General features: G+C 45.8%; 1 protein-coding gene across 1 annotated transcript in view; it reads right to left on the bottom strand.

Moving 5' to 3' along the window:
- Positions 1–19,621, bottom strand: part of Nlrp5 (NLR family pyrin domain containing 5) — a 69,510-nt gene that overhangs the window by 3,644 nt on the left and 46,245 nt on the right. Inside the window, 5 exon segments of the mRNA XM_045133323.1 lie at positions 1,527–1,697; positions 5,564–5,734; positions 9,131–9,301; positions 13,815–13,985; positions 16,184–16,342. Of these exon segments, the coding sequence (XP_044989258.1) occupies positions 1,527–1,697; positions 5,564–5,734; positions 9,131–9,301; positions 13,815–13,985; positions 16,184–16,342 (843 nt within the window).

Raw genomic sequence — 19,621 nt, forward strand, 5'->3', positions numbered from 1 at the left:
TCCTGGGATCTTCCTTTCACCACCTCCCCGGCACTAGGGTTACAGACATTTCTGAAATTGTATGGGAGTGCTAGGGATGTGAACTCAGTTTTCATGCTTGATAACAGGCACTTTTCCAATTGAGCCATCTCCCTAGTCCCTTTAAACTTCATTTATTTTTTAATTACTTGCAAGTAGAGTGAGATAGAAGACAGACAGAATGGGTATGCCAGGACCTCCAGCCACTGCAAATGAACTCCATTTTGAGCACCTGGCTTTATGTGGGTGCTGGGGAATCAAACCCATCTCGTTAGGTTTTGCAGGCAAGTGCCTTAAACACTAAGCCATTTCTCCATCTCTAAATTTTATTTCTTTTGAGGCAAGGTCTCATGTAGCCTGGGCTGGCTGCAAACTTGCTATGGAGCCGAGAATGACTTTCAACTCCTCATTCTCCTGCCTCCACCTCTGGAGCGCTAGGATTATTATTTTTTTAAAATTTTTAAATTTTAATTTATTTATTCAAGAGTGGCAGAGAGAGAGAGAGACAGACAGAGAGAGACAGAGAGAGAATGGATGCACCAGGGCCTCCAGCCACTGCAAACGAACTCCAGACACAAGCGCCCCCTTGTGCATCTGTCTGACGTGGGACCTGGGGAATCGAGCCTCGAACGGGGGTCCTCAGACTTCACAGGCAAGCGCTTAACTGCTAAGCCGTCTCTCCAGCCCGAGCGCTAGGATTATTGACATACTCTGCCATGCTTGAGTGGATCGCCATTTTCATATGAAGAAAACCTTTTAGAGGCTGGAAAGATGGCTCAGTGGTTAAAGGAGCTTGCATAGAAAGCCAGTTGTGGTACATGCACATGTAAAGCCAGATGTACAAAGTGGTACCTGTGCCTGGAGTTTGTTGGCAATGGCAAGAGGCCCTGGCATGCCCATTCCATCCCTCTCCCTCAAATAAATAAAAACATTTCACAAACTTGCTCCCTACAACCAGGCATCTTCCCCCCACAATCCTAGCATCCTACATAGTGCCTGGAACATAGTAGCATTCATCACTTGGATGAAAATAAGTTGCCAAGTCATCTTATCTACTTTCTTCAACAGCCAAGTGGAATGTCACAGAAGCATGTTTCTGTCACAAAAGACAACCACGAGGAAGCAGGACATGAATACTGCTCTCACTCCTAGCCTGACAACCAGCTCCAAGGTGATGGCGACAGGCACTATGGTTAATCAAAACCCACTGACATAGAAATCTGGAGGCTGCAGAGAACTCAATACTAAATTAGACTGCTAATAGGCCTGTCATGGCTCAGGGAACATTGCCAAGAGGGGAAAGATTGTGAGAGCCACAGAGTGGGGAGGAATACCCTGAAGTGCTCCTATTACCCCACAGGGACTGACCGAGGTCTTCATGACCCCAAGGTGACTATCATAACCTCACTGGGGAGGGCCCCAGGGAAACAGGAGCAGGGGCTAGGGGATAAAAGAGTATAACCTGTTATATAAAATAAAAATAAAAAGATGATCACTAAGGGACTTACCCAAGTATCCACAGGTTACACGTGGGGTGTAGGAAGGCCGAGCACAGCTTCATCATTCCCGATGTACCGAAGTCATTCCTCACCAGGTTGAGACTGGACAGGTGCCGGTTGCAGGACAGGGTCAATGACAGCACCTCACAGCACTCTGAAGTCAACTCACATGCCTCCAACCTGCCGATGCCCAAGAAACCAGCGAAAGGTCAACGATATAGATTATATGTATATGTATATGTATATGTATATGTATATGTATATGTATATGTATATGTATGTGTATGTGTATGTGTATGTGTATGTGTATGTGTATATGTATGTGTATGTGTATATGTATATGTATATGTATGTGTATATAAAAGATGAGGATGGGCTGGAGAGATTTCTCAGTGGCTAAGCTGCCTGCCTACAAAGCCCAACGACCCGTGTTCAATTCCCCAGTACTCAGGTAACGCCAGATACACAAAGTGGCACATGAATCTGGAGTTTGTTTGCAATAGCTAGAGGCCCTGGGCATGTTCATTCTAAAAAAATATATTAAAAAGTAAAGATGATTATGAGGAGCTGTGTGAAGGGGGAAGGATGCCCAGATATACCACTGCAGTGTAAGCAAGGAGCTGCGCAGATGCCATTCTCATGGGGCACCCTGGCGAAAGAACCACGCCTCGATGGCTTGCATGATGTTGGCACATAGTTGGTGCTCTTGTAATGCTATGAAACCACCATCTCCTGAATTTATTTCTAGAAACTTCTCATCGCCCCAAAGGCCTCCTCCTCACAGTCCTGACTGACAACACCTGCTCTCTACTTTATGTGCCCATGGAGTTGACTATTTCGGACATTTAAGAAAATTGGCTTACTCATTTGCAGAGGTGTGTGTGTGTGGGGATGAACGGGCGTACCAGCACCTCTACCTCCTGTAAACTAACTCCAGATACATGTACCACTTGCGCATCTGGCTGTATGTGGTTACTAAAGAACTGAATCCGGTCCTTAGGCTTTGCAGGCAGGCACCTTAACCACTGAGCCACCTGTCCAGTCCTGTTCTGGACATTTTGTACAAACAATGATAACATGGGGTTTTTGGTGTCTGGTTCCTTTCCTTCAGTCTGTTAGCCAGCTTCCCCTTGGTTTTGTACCTGGCTTCTTCCAGAACTGAACCTTCCTGCAGGGAAGTTCCTTAAGATCCTGGAAGTAAAGGAAACTTACAAGGCCCAGGAAGTAAACAAAACTTAGAAGTTTTAGAAAGCTAGGAATACAAATTTCACAAGTCCCTTCCTCCTCAAGGTTAGATAAACAGATAGCAGCGGCTGGGGAGAAGAGTCTCATTGTCCCAGTTAACCTCAGGCAGCGCAGGGGAGCTCTGTGGATAGAGCTTCCGTGAGTCCTCACCCACTCTGGGACTAGCTTTCAGGGAGGCAGCTGCCTTTGAGTCACCCATGTTCCCCTAAGTGTCCCCACACCCATACTTTTTAATTTTTCCTTATTTATGAGAGAGAGGGAGGGAAGGAGGGGGGGGGAGAGAGAGAGAGAGAGAGAGAGAGAGAGAGAGAGAGAGAGAGAGAGAGAAATGAATATGAATGCACCAGAGCCTCCAGCCACTGAAAACCAACTCCAGACACATGCATGACCTTTGCACCTGGCTTACATGGGTCCTGGGGAATCAAACCGAGGTCCATTGGCTTTGCAGGCAAACACTTTAACCACTAAGACATTTCTCCAGCCCCAGACTTTATTTTTGCTGGGCATGGTGGCACACACCTTTATGAGAGAATGAATTGGCACACCAGGGCCTCTATCCACTGCAATTGAACTCCAGACACGTGCACCCCCTTGTGCATCAGGCTTTATGTGGGTACTAGGGAATTGAAACTAGGTCCTTAGGCTTTGCAGGCAAGTGCCTTAACTGCTAAGCCATTTCTCCAGTGCTTGAGTTTTTTGTTTTGTTTTGTTTTGTTTTGTTTTGAGGTAGGATCTTTCTCTAGCCCAGGTTGACCTGGAATTTACTATGTAAGTCTCTGGCTGGCCTCAAATTCACAGAAATCCACTTATCTCGGCCTCATAAGTGCTGAGATTAAAGGCGTGCACCCCACACCTGGCCTCACCTCATTTTTTTTTTTTTTTTTTTTTTTTTGGATACAGGGTCTCTTGTTGAACCAAGGTCTTGCCAGTTTGGCTTGACTATCTGGGTAGCTTTGCCCCAGGGATCCTCCTGTCTGCCTCCCCAGCACTGAGATTACAGGTATGCGCTGCCATGCCCAGCTTTTATGTGGGTGTTGGGGATCAGAACTCAGGTCCTGTGTGGCAAGCACTTTATCAGCTGAGCCATCTCCCAGCCCTACTTCTTCCCTCTTAACGGCAGAACCAGCTTCCATTGTGCAGATCAGCATCACTTGTTTCTGAGGGAGGGTCTCACTCTAAGTCCAGGCTGTCTCAAACTCCCAGTGGTCCCTTTGTGTCGGCCTTTCAAATGCTGGGATTACTGGTGTACGCCATCACCCTGGACTAGCACTCTGTCCTAAAAACTCTCAGGAACACTAAAATTTTAAGCCACTAATGTAATCAGTTACTTTCTCTTCATCCTTGCTGCTAGATAGTATGCATTCAAATACCATATGTTCCAGTACTTTGTACAAGAAATAAGAGAAAGAGAGCTTGAGAGAAGGCTTACCAGTTAGGGTGCTTGCCTGTAAAGTCTAAGGACCCAGGTTCGATTCACCAGGACCTATGCAAGCCACATGCATATGGTGGTAGAAGTGTCTGGAATTCATTTGCAGTGGATAAAGGCCCTGGCACACCTATTCTCTATCTGCCCCTTTCTCTCAAATAAATAAAAATATCAAAAAAGAAATAAAGGTATGCTGCTGATTCATTTTTGAGGCAAGTCCAACAGACTGGCCTTTTATGAGGGAGAGGGAACGTGTGAGAATGAATGAATGAGAATTGGTGTGTCAGGGCCTCCAGCCACTGTAATTGAACTTCAGGCACCACCTGTGTGCATGTGTGAGCTTGCACGCTTGCATCACCTTGTGCATCTGGCTTACGTGGGACTTGGAGAGTTGAACATGAGTCCTTAGGCTTCACAGGCAAGCATCTTAACTGTTAAGCCATCTCTCCAGGCTCTAATTCTTCTTCTTTTTTAAACTATATAAATACCTCACATAAGACTTGAGTTTGGGGCTGGGGAAATAGCTTAGTGGTTAAAGGTGCTTGCTTGCAAAACCTGCTGGTCTGGGTTCAATTCTCTGGTACCCATAGAAAGCCAGATACACAAAGTGGCACACATGTCTCGAGTTTGTTTGCAGAGACAAGAGGCCCTGATTTGCCCATATTCTCTTTCTTACCTCTTTTCCCTCACAAGAATAAAAAATAAGGGCTGGAGAGATGGCTTAGCGGTTAAGCGCTTGCCTGTGAAGCCTAAGGACCCCGGTTCGAGGCTCGGTTCCCCAGGTCCCACGTTAGCCAGATGCACAAGGGGGCGCACGCGTCTGGAGTTCGTTTGCAGAGGCTGGAAGCCCTGGCGCACCCATTCTCTCTCTCTCCCTCTATCTGTCTTTCTCTCTGTCTGTCGCTCTCAAATAAATAAAAATAAAAAAAAGAATAAAAAATAAAAGGATGTGGAGAGACGACTTAGTGGTTAAGGTGCTTGCCTGCAAAGCCCAAGGACCTGGTTTTGATTCCCTAGTATGCCCATGTAAGCCCGATGCTCATGGTGGCGTGTGAGAGAGAATGTGCACTTCAGGGCCTCCAGCCACTTCAAATGAACTCCAGACACATGTGCCACTTTGTGCATCTGGCTTATGTGGGTCCTTAGCCGTTAAGGCACTTGTCTGTGAAGCCTAAATCCTCTCTCCAGGCCTGAGAGGTGGATATTTCTAACTCATGGTCTTCATCATCTTTATATGCCTGGCATAGAGGGTGGCTTAATCAGGCTCTGCTCCTCTAGGCCTCCTGGCACCCAGCATCTGTTTCAGCGACTTCACACCTGGATCCTCCCACTTCCTCTGATGTCAGCCCTCAAGGAGGTGAGCCCAAGATATTACCCGAGTCTCCTCAGGGAGCTGTCCTTCTGCTTCAGTCCCTCACACAGTGCTGAGATTCCATTGTCCCCCAGGGCATTGCCACCAAGATCCAAGCTCTTCAAGTGTTTGCTGCTTGTGATCACATGGGCCAAGTCTTTGCAGCACTCCCCAGTGAGCTGGCAACTCACCAACCTGCAAGAGAGATGAGACCCAGTACATCCACTTCTATTTCTTATTTAAAAATTTTAAGAAGCCGGGCATGGTGGCGCACACCTTTAATCCCAGCACTTGGGCAGCAAAGGTAGAGAACTGCCGTGAGTTCTAGACTACCCTGAGAGTACTACATAATGAATTCCAGATCAGCCTGGGATAGAGTGAAACCCTACCTCAAAAAACCAAAAATAAATAAAAAATAAATAAAATTTAAAAAATTCTTTAAAAATTTAAAATTTCATAGCAAGGCAGAGAGAGAAAGGACATGCTAGGGCCTTTAGCCACTGCAAATGAACTCCAGATGTATGCACCACCTTGTGCATCTGGCTTACATGGGACCTGGAAAATCAAACCTAGGTCCTTTGGCTTTGCAGGCAAGTCTCTTAGCCACTAAGACATTTCTCCAGTCCTATTAAAAAAACTAAGTTTAGCTGGGCATGGGGCTCCTGCCTTTAGTCCCAGTACTAAGAGTAGGCAGAGGTAAGAGGACTACCATGAATTCAGTGTTAGCCTGAGCTAGAGTGAGATCCAGCTTAGAAAACCCCCCAAATTAAAAAATAAATTATCTGTGTATGCAGATGTGAGAGTCCCTTGCCACTGTAAATGGATGCCAGACACATGTACCATTTTGCACCTGGCTTTAAATGGGTGTGGAAGAATCAAACTGATGCCAATAGTCTTTGCAAGAAAGTACCTTTAAGCCATCTCCCCAACCACCTATAAGCATTTTTTGGGATAAGTGCTTCAGTGGGGATTTTTTTTTTTTTTTTTTACTCTTTCTTATGAGGCGGACTTATTATTATAATTTTTGAGGTAAGGTCTTACTATAGCCCAGGTTGACCTGAAATTCATTATGTAGTCTCAGGATGGGCTTGAACTCATGGTGATCCTCCTATTTCTGCCTCCTGAGTTCTGGGATTAAAGGTGTGAACCATCATGCCAAGCTATTTTATTATTTTAAAAAATATTTATTGTGCTGTGGCGATGGCTAAGTGGTTAAAGGCTGCTGGTCCAAGTTCAATTCCCGAGTACTTCAGTAAAGCCAGATACACGAAGTGCTGTGTGCATCGAGAGTTCATTTGCAGTAGCAAGAGGGCCTGATGTGCCCATACTCTGTTTTTCTGTTGCAAATAAATACATTTTTCAAAAATTTGAGAGAAGGGGAGGGAGAGTATGGGTGCCCCAGAGCCTCTTGCCATGCAGATAAACTCTAGACACATGTTGGAGAATCAAACCCAGGCTGGCCGGCTTTGCAAGCAAGATTTTACCTGCTGAACCGTCTCCCCAGCCCCCAAGGTGGTCTTTCAGTCCCTTCCTGGGTGGTGTAGACTGTGGTAACCTGATGGGTTTTGGAGAAGATGACCACTATGTCCAAAAGAGACACTGAGATGAATCGCCCTTGAGAAACAGAGCTTTATTATTTTTGAGAGAGAGAATGGACACACCAAAGCCCTTCAGCCACTCTGAACTCCAGATGCCTGTGCCCCCTTGTGCGCAGGTAACACTGCACGCTTGCATCACTGTGGCATCTGGCTATGTGGGACCTTGAGATTTGAACAAATGTTCTTACACTTTGCAAGGCAAGTGCCTTAATTGCTAAGCCATCCCTCCAGCCTTTTTTTTTTTTTTTTTTTTTTTTTGAGGCAGGGTCTTGCTATAGTCCAGGCTGACCTGGTATTCATTATGAAGTCTCAGGGTGGCCCAGCTAGGTCCCTGCATTTCTGAATAAAGGATATTCAACCTGCACTGTCAGGTTGGCAAACTAAGTGTAGAATGGTCTTACTGGGCCTGAGACAGCCCTCTTTAGGGGGGATTCTGGATAAAAAATGCAGAGAGACCTAGTTGTAAGGAAGGTGAGGAGAGACTGGGTGTTAGATTCTAGCATAGAAAATAATGGTGACCGTGCCAAGAGATCTCTCAGAAATTCTGTTTAATCCCAAAGAAAGGGAGTAAGATTAAACCTCTCTACTATGTAGAATCATTGATCTAATGTGGATCATTAATAAAAACAAACAGTGCAAGTAACACTTTGAGGCAGTAAGAAATCTCAAACTATGCATTTTACCGGGAAGGGAGAGATTTAAAAAAAAAAATGGTCCCACTCTTTGGTTCATTAATTTGGTCTTTCCAATTGATAAGATAAATGCCATTAAGTACATATAGATTCAGCTGAAATGCTGGACATAGTTAATTATTCAGATTTAGAAGATTTTTATTACTATCTTTACTTAATATACAAATAATAATTTCATTTTCATTTATGCATATCTTATTTAAAATTAAAAAAATTATTTTTACGTATTTGAGACACACACACAGAGGCAGATAGAGAGAATGGGTGCGCCAGGGCCCCTAACCACTGCCAATGAACTCTAGATACATGTGCCACCTTGTGCATCTGGCTTTACGTGGATCTGGGGAATTGAACCTGGATCCTTTGGCTTTGCAGGCAAGTGCCTTACTGGTTGAGCCATCTCTCTAGCTCATGTATCATTTTTAATATTTTATTTACTTGAGAGGGAGAAAGTGGCACAGATACAATGAGCTTACCAGGGCTTCCAGCCACTGCAAACAAACTCCAGATGCATGCGCCACCTTGTACATCTGGCTTGTGTGGGTCCTGGGGACTTGAACCTAGGCCCTTTGAGTTTGCAGGCAAGTGCCGTAACTACTAAATCACCTCTTCAGTCTCCATGTATCATTTTTTAAAAAGGATTTTATGTATTTATTTGCACATGGTGTGCACTTGTGTGTCATGGCTGGGTCTCTTGCTGTGGCAAATCAATGCCCTTGTGGCTTTACATAGTTGGCTAGGGAATTGAATCCTGGTGGGCAGGTTTTGCAAACAAACACCTTTAACCACTGAGCAGTCTCCAAGAATAAATTTAACAGTAAGTAAAAACAGATGAGTAGCTAGAGATTATTTTAGGGGAACAAAACAGCCTCTGAGTTGGGCATAGTGGTGCAAGCTAGTAATCCCAGCTACTCGGGTGTGTGAGGTTCGTATCCTCCCAGTGAGTTCAGGCCAGTTTGGGCAATTTAGTAAAAAGAGGGCTGGGGGTGTGGCTCAGAGGTAGAGCACTTGATTAACATGTAAGGTCCTGAGTTCAAACCCCAGCACTGCAAATAGCAGCAGCAGTAACAAAGGAAAACAATCTTAAGTTTTAGAGACCAAAGTTAACCTAGGAATCACAGTCCTGCCATGGGCTCCTGTGTGTAACAGGTCCCCCTTCTTCTCCACAGGGCTGCCAGCACACCCTTTTACCTAGCTACAGTGACCCAAGGGGAAAGGTGAACTGTTGACCCCAGGCCAGTTTCTGGATCAGGTACTTTCCCTCCTAGAAACATGAAGCCCAGGAAGCGTTGTGTACTCACTCCAGGTCTCGGAGTTGACAAGATGGCTCCCTTATGGCCTCACACAGAAGCATCACCCCACGGTCCTCCAAGGGGTTCATGGTTAGGCTCAGGTGCGTTAGACATGTGCTTTTCTTCAGCATTGGTGAGAGGAAGTCACAGGCCTCTGTCATGATGTTGCACTGATTCAGTCTGTGGGACACACAAGGGGAAGAAGCGGGTCATCGCTGCTCCTGGCTGTCATCTTGCCCGTGGGACTCCCCTCCATCTGTTTGCTTCTCTGCCAGCAGGGGCTCAAATATGTATTTGAGCTGGTTGCTAGGTTTAAGTGACGGATGATCATACATAATCTGGCACACTGTGGGGGTTCACACCTATAAACCCAGCACTTGAGAGGCTGAGGTAGGAAGGTGGCCAGGAGTCCTAGGACAGCTGAGCTACAGAGTAAATTCCAGGTTAACCTGGGCTGAGTGAGACCTTGCCTCAAGAAACCACCTACCAACCCACACTTTTGTCTAAAAAAAATTTCTTTTTGAGAGATTAAGAGAGACAAAGAAAGAATAGGCACACCAAGACCTTCAGCCTGCTGTGAATGAACTCCAGATGCGTTCAGCCCCGTGTGGCGTATGTGTGACATTGCATGCTTGCAACATTGTGTCTGGCTACATGGGACCTGGAGATCTGAACATGAGTTCTTAGGCTTTGCAAACAAGAGCCTTAACAGCTAAGCCATCTTTCCAGCTTTTTATTTATTTATTTATTTTTTGAGATAGGATCTTGTGTCTTCAAGGCTGGTCTTGAATTCACTGTGTAGCTTAGGCTGACCTTGAACTCCTGATTCTTCTTCCTCCATCTTCTGAGCACTGGGATTTGAGGCACGAACCATCACACCTAGTTCACATGGTGCTGAGGCTGGATCCCAGACCCTCACACATGATAGGCACTCATCTACCAACTGGGCTAAATCCCCAGTCTCCATGACTTTCTCATTTCATTTTTTTTTTTCTGTTTGGTTTTTTGAGGTAGGGTCTCCCTCTAGTCCAGGCTGACCTAGAGCTCAGTATGTAGTCTCAGGGAGGCCTCAAACTCATGGTGATCCTCCTACCTCTGCCTCCTGAGTGCTGACATTAAAGGTGTGTGCCACCACGCCTGGCTAGCTTCTGGTTTTTCATGTGGGGTCTGCTGGGCATTTGATGTCAGGTGCATAGAAAACCTTTTTTTTTTTTTTTTTTTTTTTTTTTTTTGAGGTAGGGCCTCACACTAGTCCAAGATGACCTGGAATTCATTATGTAGTCTCAGGGTGGCCTTAAACTGAAGGCAACTTTCCTACCTCTGCCTCTTGAGTGCTGGGATTAAAGGTATGTGCCATGACACCTGACCATAGCAAGCCTTTTATCCACTGAGTCCCCTTTCTACCTTTTTTCTTTTGCTGCTCAGGACCAAACCTAGGGCTTGCATTGGCTAGGCAAGAACTCTTCGAATGAGCTAAATCCCCAACTTCTTTCATCTTAATTTTTCAGATAGGGTCTCACACTGAGTGTGTAGCTCATTGACCTGGCCAGTCTAGCTGATCAGCAAGTCCCAATGATCTGTGTCTATCTCCCCAACTCTAGGATGCAGGCACATGCCATCATGCCCAGCTTTAGGTCACCTTCTTTGCACAGACTTTCTGGCACATCATGAACACATCTACATGTTTTGTTCCCAATGCAGTTCTTGGACTCATTGGTCAAGGGGAAATGAATCACAAGTGGCCCCTGGCCAGAAAATTATTGAAATAACAAGAGTTTCTCAGTCCGGCCAGAGACTTCTAGTTAAGAGTTAGCCGTTTGTAAAATAGTTGTGTGGATGTTCTGTAAACAGCAGCAAAGGGGACCTGGTTCATACGTCAGTCTTTGCCTGTGGTAATTGTTAGAGACAAGCAACGCAGTGTGGCCACAGCTTTAGCCTTGCGTCATTTCAACTTTCCGAGTTCTCATTTATTTACAAAGACTTTAAACTGCCAAAACAAACAGCACAAGTCCCTTTTCTGTATCACTAGTAGTTTAGACTATGCTTAGTCAACACAATTGATTTGTGGCTTCTGTAATTGCAAAATCAATACTGGTACTCTTTTTGTGATGGTGAATAGCTCCGATTGTGAACTTGACAGGAGTTAGAATCACCACAGAAACAAATTTCTGGTCATGCCTGTGATGGATTTACTAGTTTATATTCATTGAGGTGGGAAGATCCACTTGAACCATCCCATCGGCTTGGGATTCTGCACTATAGGTAGTTGGCTGAACATTCAGCATTTATCCTCTACTCCTTCCCACTGGTGTGATAATGTGGATTTGGTTTCCTGTTCCTGCCTTGTTTTCCCCATCATGAACAATTCTATCCTCTGGAACTATAAGCCAAATTACACCCCTTTCCTTCCATAAGCTGCTTCTGGTTAGGTATTTTGACCCAGCAATGAGAAGGGAACTAATACATGGTCATTTTAAAATTTTTATTTTAGAGAGAGAGAACACCAGGGCCTCAGCCACTGAAACCAAGCTCCAGATGCTTGTGCCACCTAGCGGTCATGTGTGACCTTGTACTTGCCTCACCTCTGTGCATCTGGCTTACCTGGCATCTGGAGAGTTGACCATCGGTCCTTAGGCTTTGCAGTCAAGTGCCTTAACTGCTAAGCAATCTCTCCAGCCCAGCAGTCCTTCTTGGATACACACACACATGAATACATAGAGAAGCATTTGAGTCTCCAGTGGAGGCATGACTTGTTCATCTCACACTGAACAAGTCTCCTTCAATAGGTATACTTGGAGCCTATGTTTGTTGGCGAGCTGGCTATTTGAAATGGCTCCAGAGGTCTAGGGGAGACTTCCGTGGGTAAAGCATTTGCCATGCAAACATGAGGACCTAAGTTTGATTCCCAGTATTCACATAAAATGCTAGGTAAGCACCTGTAGTCCCAGTGCTGGGGAGGTGGAGACAGAGCTCATGGGTTAGGTAGTTTAGCCTAATTAGTGAGCTCCAGGCCAACAAGACAGCATGTCTCAAATAGACATAGACAGTGTTTCTGAGGATGGCATTCAAAGTTGTCCTCTGGCATCTACATGCACATATGTGCATATGCACTTGCACACACATGTCCACACACACACACACACACATACATACATATATGCATATACATGCATGCAAAAATAAAACGACCATAGTTGTAATGACAAAGTGGCATCTGGTGTTGCTGAGCATGAGGTTGCAATGAACCTATGTTCGTTAGATAAGCTTTGTTGAGACATGAGTTACAATGGTATTGATCATAGGTCTACCATTAAATGGAAAACCAAAGTAAGGCTCAGTGTTAACTGGTTGATGAAAATATCAGAGGCTCCTAGGAACCTAATCCAAGATCACTGATTCGGTATTGGCCAGTTGAGGGCAATTTGTAGAATGTAATGGTCTCTTGCTTTGAGAATATGTATTTGAATGAATGAATGCCTTTTACTGTAAGAGAATAAAAAGAGGGAGGATTTCTCAAGGATGGAGAAAATCCAAAAGACAAACAGGCCTGTGATTTATCACAGGTGTTTTCCACATCCATGAATTCAGCCAATTATAGATCAAAAATAGGAAAAGACATTCATTGCGTCTGTACTGAACAAATGCAGACTCTCTTCTTGTCGCTGTACTCTGCCAGGAACCGTAACTGATCTGCCGTATGCAGTGGAAATGTGTGCAGGCTATATGCAGATGCAACACCATTTCAGGAAAAGACTGAAGTGGCTGGGGAGATGGGTTAGTGCTCACGTGCTCGTCACACAGGCTGGAGGAACTGAGTTCAGAGCCCCAGCACCCATGCAAACTGTTGAGTGTGGTGGTGCATGCACATAATGCCAATGCTGGGGAACCGGAAACAGGGAACCCTTGGGGATTGCTGGCCAAACTGGTGAACTCCAGGGTTACTGAAAGACCCTTTGTCAAAGAATAAGATAGAGAATGACTGAGGAAGACCCCTGATGCTGACTTCTGGCTTCCATGCACGTGCACACACACACACACACACGCACGCAAAAATAAAAAAGGGCTGGAGAGATGGCTTAACAGTTAAAGTGCTTGCCTGCAAAGCCTAAGGACCCAATGTTTGACTCTCCAAGTCCCACATAAGCCAGACACAGTGACACAAACATGTGAGATCACACATGCACACAAGGGGTGCACATGACTGGAGTTTGAATGCAGTGGCTGGAGGCCCTGGCATGCCAATTCTCTCTCTCTCACTCTCTCTTGCACAAAAACAAAAAATAGGGCTAGAGATATGGCTTAACAGTTAAGGCGCTTGCTGCATAGCCTAAGGATCCATGTTTGACTCTCCAGATCCCATGTAAGACAGACACACCAAGATGAGACAATCACAAGGTCGCACATACCCACTAAGTGGCACAAGCCTCTAGTCTTCTATTGCAATGGCTGAGGCCCTGGCATCCCAATCCCCCCTCAAAAAAATAGAAAATAAAAAGACCATAGGGTTTAAAAAAATAAACAAATAAAAATACTTGGGTATCTATGGATTTTTGTTTCTGACTGTGTCCTGGACCCAGAGCTCTGAGGATATTGAGGGATATCCTCCCTAACAGTTTATACCTCTTCCATTACTGTATTTTTTGGGGGAATACCAGTGGGAGTGATTCCTCCCATGAAATGAAGTCAGACTCACATTAGCCGCTGGAGAATACATCCTGGGAATTTCAAGGACTCACACATCTGCCTCAGGGTTTCCGTGCTCAGGTCGTTGTTGGACAGGCTCAGGTGCGTCAGGCTGGAGCCGTGGATGAGGGCGGAGGACAGCATGTGGCAGCAGAAAGGTTTGAGGTCACAACCGTCCAGTCTACAAGGAGAGCACCCATGGAGGGGACAATGAGGCACACTGTTCTTAAGTCGACCTCCTCCCTCGGAAGATTTGGCCTTCGTAATATCCCTGGTCTTTGAACATGAGTCTGGGGAAAAGAATCCTCTATGTATAGAAATAAATTTACCTGTGGAACTTGTGAAATGAGTTTTTGATTACCTCTTTATTTCAGCCATTCAGCTATACACTACTTGAAAACAAGTTTTTTTTAATGAGAGGAGTAAGCATGTGCGATAGAGAATTGGTTTGTCAGGGCTTCCAGCCACTGAAATTGAATTCCAGACACGTGTGCCACCTTGTGCACATGTGCAACTGGCTTATGTGGGATCTGGAGAGTTGAACATGGGTCCCTAAGCTTTGCAGGCAAGCACCCTAAACCACTAAGCCATCCCTCCAGCACCAACAAGAGTTTTTGTTTGTTTGGTTTTTCGAGGTAGGGTTTCACTCTAGCTCAGGCTGACCTGGAATTCACCCTGTATTCTCAGGGTGGCCTCGAACTCATGGCGATCTTCCTACCTCTGCTTCCCAAGTTCTGGGATTAAAGGCGTGTGCCACCACACCTGGTTAGAGTTTTTATAAACCCCTTCTTATAGCGTCGTGGCCAGGCTAACTGAACCACACAGAGCACTTGGAACAGTGCTAAGCATCCAGTATCACTAATGGGGCTATGCCCTGGTAAAGGAAGAAACACAAGCTGGGCTGGACCAATGGGCAGCAGGTATGTTGACTTATACTGTGATGTTCCCCTGCTGTGGGTTGAATGTCAAAACCCCCCCCTTAGACTCATGTATTTGAATACTTAATCCCCAGCTGGAGGTGCTGTCCGAGACCCAGTGGAACTCATAGGAAGCAGAGCCTTGCTAGCGGAGGAGTATCACTGGAGGTACGCCTCTGAGGTGTTATAGTCTACACCCACTTGCTGGTGGTCTACTTCCTCCCTGGTGATGTGAGAAGTAATGTCAGCTTCCTGTCCTGCCATTCTTTCCCTGCCAAAACGCATTTCTCCTTGAACCTGTAAGCTGAAAATAAACTTTCCTTCCTTAAGCTATTTCTGGCAGGTATTTACTCCCCCCTCCCACCAAGAAGAAAGCAACTGATAACACCTGCTCATCCACCACTGGCCTTGAAAGAGGAACTCATACTTTTTGGTTCTCAACCTTTGCTGTGATTTTATTTCATTTTTTTCTTGAGGTAGGGTCTCACTCTAGCCCAGGCTGACCTGGAATCCACTATGTAATCTCAGGGTAGCCTCAAACTCACAGTGATCCTCCTACCTCTGCCTCCCAAGTGCTGGGATTAAAGGCATGTGCCACCACATCCGCCTTTCTGTTTTATTGACAGCTTCTATAATTATAGAAAATTAACCATAATAATTCCCTCCCCCCTTTTCCCTTCATAGTTCCATTCTACATCATATCCCCACCTCCTCTCAATCTTTCATTTTGATGTCATGGTCTTTTCCTCCTATTATACTGGTCTTGTGTAGGTAGTGTCAGACACTGTGAGGTCATGGATATGCAGGCCAGTTTGTGTCTGGAGGAGTGCACTATAAGCAGTCCTGCCCTTCCTTTGGCTCTTACATGCTTCCTTCCACCTCTTCTGCAAGGGACCCTGAGCCTTGGAAGGATGTGAGAGACGTCTCAGTGCTGAGCACTCCTCTGCCACCTCTTCTCCTTTGCTGTGACTTTCAAGTATTAAGTCACAGCTAGGCATGTGCCAGCACACACCATGGATTTTATTCCCTGCTTTGCCACCTAGTAATGACTGCACTGATTGGGGAGCACCTACGACGACTCCTCATCTACCACTAGGTCTCAGGACAGCGCCTCCTCCACAGATCTCTTCTGAAAATGAAATGAAAATTCCCTTTCATCTATTTGTTCCTTCAGTGAGTGAATCTGATTGTGGAGTCAAGCATCAGCAAACCCACGTCAACCTCATGCTGTATAGGAGTTGTAGCAATAAGGAAGGTCAGTGGCTGATTTCCACTGGGTTTCCGTTCAGTAACAAGGACTGCTACTATTTAGTGGCTCTCTCCCACACTCCAATATCAAGGCATATCCCATGAGGAGACACAGCTCCATCATCCTCACCCTGGGGTGAGGATGCATCAGCCACCCTCCCCCATCATGTGAATAAAAATGCTCAGTTGAGACACCGTTATGAGCAAGACTCACATCAACTTCTCTAAGTTCTTCAGCGCGTTGCAGAGGAACCTCATGCCACCTTCTGTCATTTGGTTTCTTGCTAGGCTGAGGGATTTTAGTCTGTTTGATAAACAAATAACCTTGGCGATCCTCAGATAACACGTGTTGCTTAACTCACAGAAATCCAGCCTGTGGAGACAGACAACATGAGACACTGCCCCTGCTCCCTATCAGCACACCTGGTTTCTTCTCTCAGCTTTTCTGGCCATTTTCATAGTCCTTTGATTCCTTGTACTCTGCGTCCTTCCTGAGGCCTGTGGGCTACATGCACCTCAGAAACAAGCTATGAACAGAGCCCAACAAAAATCAGGAACTAGCAGGCTATGGTGGTGCACACCTTTCATCCCAGCACGTGGGAGGCAGAGGCAGGAGGATCATGATGAGTTCGAGGCCATGCTGAGACTACATAGTGAATTCCAGGTCAGCCTGGGCTAGAGTGACACTTTACCTCAAAAACAAAACAGGGCTGGAGAGATTGCTTAGAGGTTAAAGCACATGCCTGTGAAGCCTAAGGACCCCAGTTCAATTCTCTAGGTCCCATGTAAGCCAGATGCACATGGTGGTGCATGCGTCTGAGGTTCATTTTCAGTGGCTAGAGGTCCTGGCATACCCATTCTCACTTTCTCTCTCTCTTCCTCTCTAATAAATAAAAGTACAGTCTTATAAAAGAACCCCCCCGCACAAAATTCATAAACTTACTTTAAACTTAACTACATCACGAGGGACTAGGGGAGACGGCTTAAAGGATAAGGGGCATGTCTCACAAGCAGAGGACTTGAGTTTGGATCCCCAGCTCCTATATAAACACCAGGTGGGCATGGCAGCCTGCCTGTCATCCCAGTGCCTGAAAGCTGCAGAGAGCAGACTCTCAGGCTGGAGCTAAGGCTTAGCGGTTAAAGCACTTGCCTGCGAAGCCTCAGGAACCACATTCGACTCTCCAGATCCCAGGTAAGTTAGACACACAAAGGTGAAGTAAGCACAAGGTCACACATGCCCACTAGGTGGCACAAGCATCTGGAGTTAAATTTCAGTGGCTGAAGGCCTGGCAGGCCAATTCTCTCTCTCTCTCAAAAAAAAGTTTCAGCTTTTTTTTTTTTTGAGGTAGGATCTCACTCTAGCCCAGGCTGACCTGGAACTCACTATGTCATCTCAGGGAGGCCTCGACCTCACAGCAGTCCTCCTACCTCTGCCTCCCAAGTGTTGGGATTAAAGGTGTGTGCTACCATGTCTGGCTGAGTTTTATAATTTTCACAGTTCTCAAGAATGAACCTTTTAGATGTCAACACTGCCATCATATCAAAAGGTCAGGCACACCTGTGAACGTCTATCACCTCTTTCACTTCCGTCATTGCCCCACTGCCCCTCAGTCTGGGTCTCCATAGGTTTCATTTCCTCATTTGTGTCCCTCGAATTTCGCCTCTCTGGACCAAGCCAGGGTCATTCCCTTAAACTGCCCACAACCCCAGTGCATTCCATTCCCCTCTACACATCATCACTCTATCCCTAGCAACGATCACCAGGTGACCCTCTCTATTTGCACTTGCTTATTGACCAGAAACCTGGCTGGCCTTGTATTGTAACATCTTCAGTGGTCTCCCAAGTGCCCAGCGCACAGAGAGCACTGAGTATCTGAGGCCATGTCACCTCCCTAGGCAGCTGGCTGAATGCCTATCTACCCCATGACTTGGCCATGCTACTCCTAAGTCTGACCTGTCAATCTTCACTAAACTAGCTTAACAGCTTTGTAGTTGAGTTTACCTTGTAGGAAGTGGAGCTAACCATGGTACCAGCTCTACTGGGGGTTGGCCAGAATGATAAGGTGAGAATATTAACAAAGTGCTCAGGGCAGTGCCTGGCTGGGGCAGAGACTGTACCTGCCTTCACTGCTGTTGCTCCTCCTCCTCCTCCATCTCTCCTTCCTTTTTCTCTCTCCTCCCCCTCCCTCCCTCCTTTCCTCCTCCCCCTCCACTACTGGAAATTAAATGCAGAGCCTCATACAAGCTGCCTACCACTGAACTGTTACCACTTACCCAGGCTGGCCTCACGCTCTATGGGGCTCTTACTAGCCTTGAACTTGTGATCCACATCCTCCTGTCTCAACATTGACACTTTGTTTGTTTTTTGAGGCAGCGTTTTGCTCTAGCCCAGGCTGACCTGGAATTCACTATGTATTATCAGGGTGGCTTTGAGCTCATGGAAATTCTCCTACCTCTGCCTCCCAAGTGCTGGGATTAAAGGCGTGTGTCACCATGCCTAGCTGACTTTACAAAAATATTTTTAGTTATTGACAGAGGGAGGGAGGGGAAGAGAGTGGGTATGCCAGGGACTCTAGCCATTGCAGATGAACTCCGGATGCATCCACCACCATGTGCATCTGGTTTATGTGGGTCCTGGGGAATCAAACCTGGGTCCTTAGGCTTCACAGGTAAGTGCCTTAACCACTAAGCAATCTCTCCAGTTCACTATCAAGACCTTTAATTTCTTAAGACACTTCTGGACTACATTTCCTTTTCTTTTTCTTAGAGAGGGAAGGAGGGAAGAAGAGAGAATTGGTGCACCGGGGCCTCAGCTCCTACAATCGAACTCCAGACACTTGTGCCACCTAGTGGACATGTGTGACCTTGCACTTGCCTCACCTTTGTGCGTCTGGTTTAAGCAGATCTGGAGAGAGATGGAACATGGGTCCTTAGACTTTTCAGGCAAGAGTGTTAACTGCCAATTCATCTCTCCAGCCCGGGCTACCTTTTTTATTTTTATTTTTTTTTGGTTTTGCAAGGTAGGGTCTTACTCTAGCCCAAGCTGAACTGGAATTCACTATGTAGCCTCAGGGTGGCCTTGAACTCATGGAGATCCTCATACTTCTGCCTCCTAAGTGCTGGCATTAAAGGCATGAGCCAACACACCCAGCCAACTACATTTCTTAAACCTTCCTACATCAAGTATGATCATGTGATTGAGTTTCTCCTAGAGAAGGTAAATGGTCATTTGAACCACTTCTAGGCTAAACTCATAAAAATCTTCCTGCTAAGTCAGTTGTGGTGGCTCATGCCTATAATCCCAGCACTTGGGAGGCTGAGGCAATAGGATTGCCATGAGTTCTATGCCAGCCTGGACTACACAGTGAGACCATCTCAAAACAACAACAAATACTAATCAACCATCCCACCTAACTAAGGTAAGCTGTAACTTTAGACCTAGGGAAGATGTAGGCATGTGTTCAAGTAGAATCTCCATTACAGGCTGTGTGACATAGCATCTCCCTACCCACCAGCTGGAACCTTCTTTAACTGTGTCTTTAGGGGAAGCAATTGACTGATTATATTTCGGAACCATTATACATGGTTGGGTGTGTTTGAGATAAGGCCTCTAAAGCATACTAGGGCTTGTAGAAAACAGTATTTGCACAAA

Source organism: Jaculus jaculus, chromosome 14 (genome assembly GCF_020740685.1).
Source record: "Jaculus jaculus isolate mJacJac1 chromosome 14, mJacJac1.mat.Y.cur, whole genome shotgun sequence".
Lineage (NCBI taxonomy): Eukaryota > Metazoa > Chordata > Mammalia > Rodentia > Dipodidae > Jaculus > Jaculus jaculus.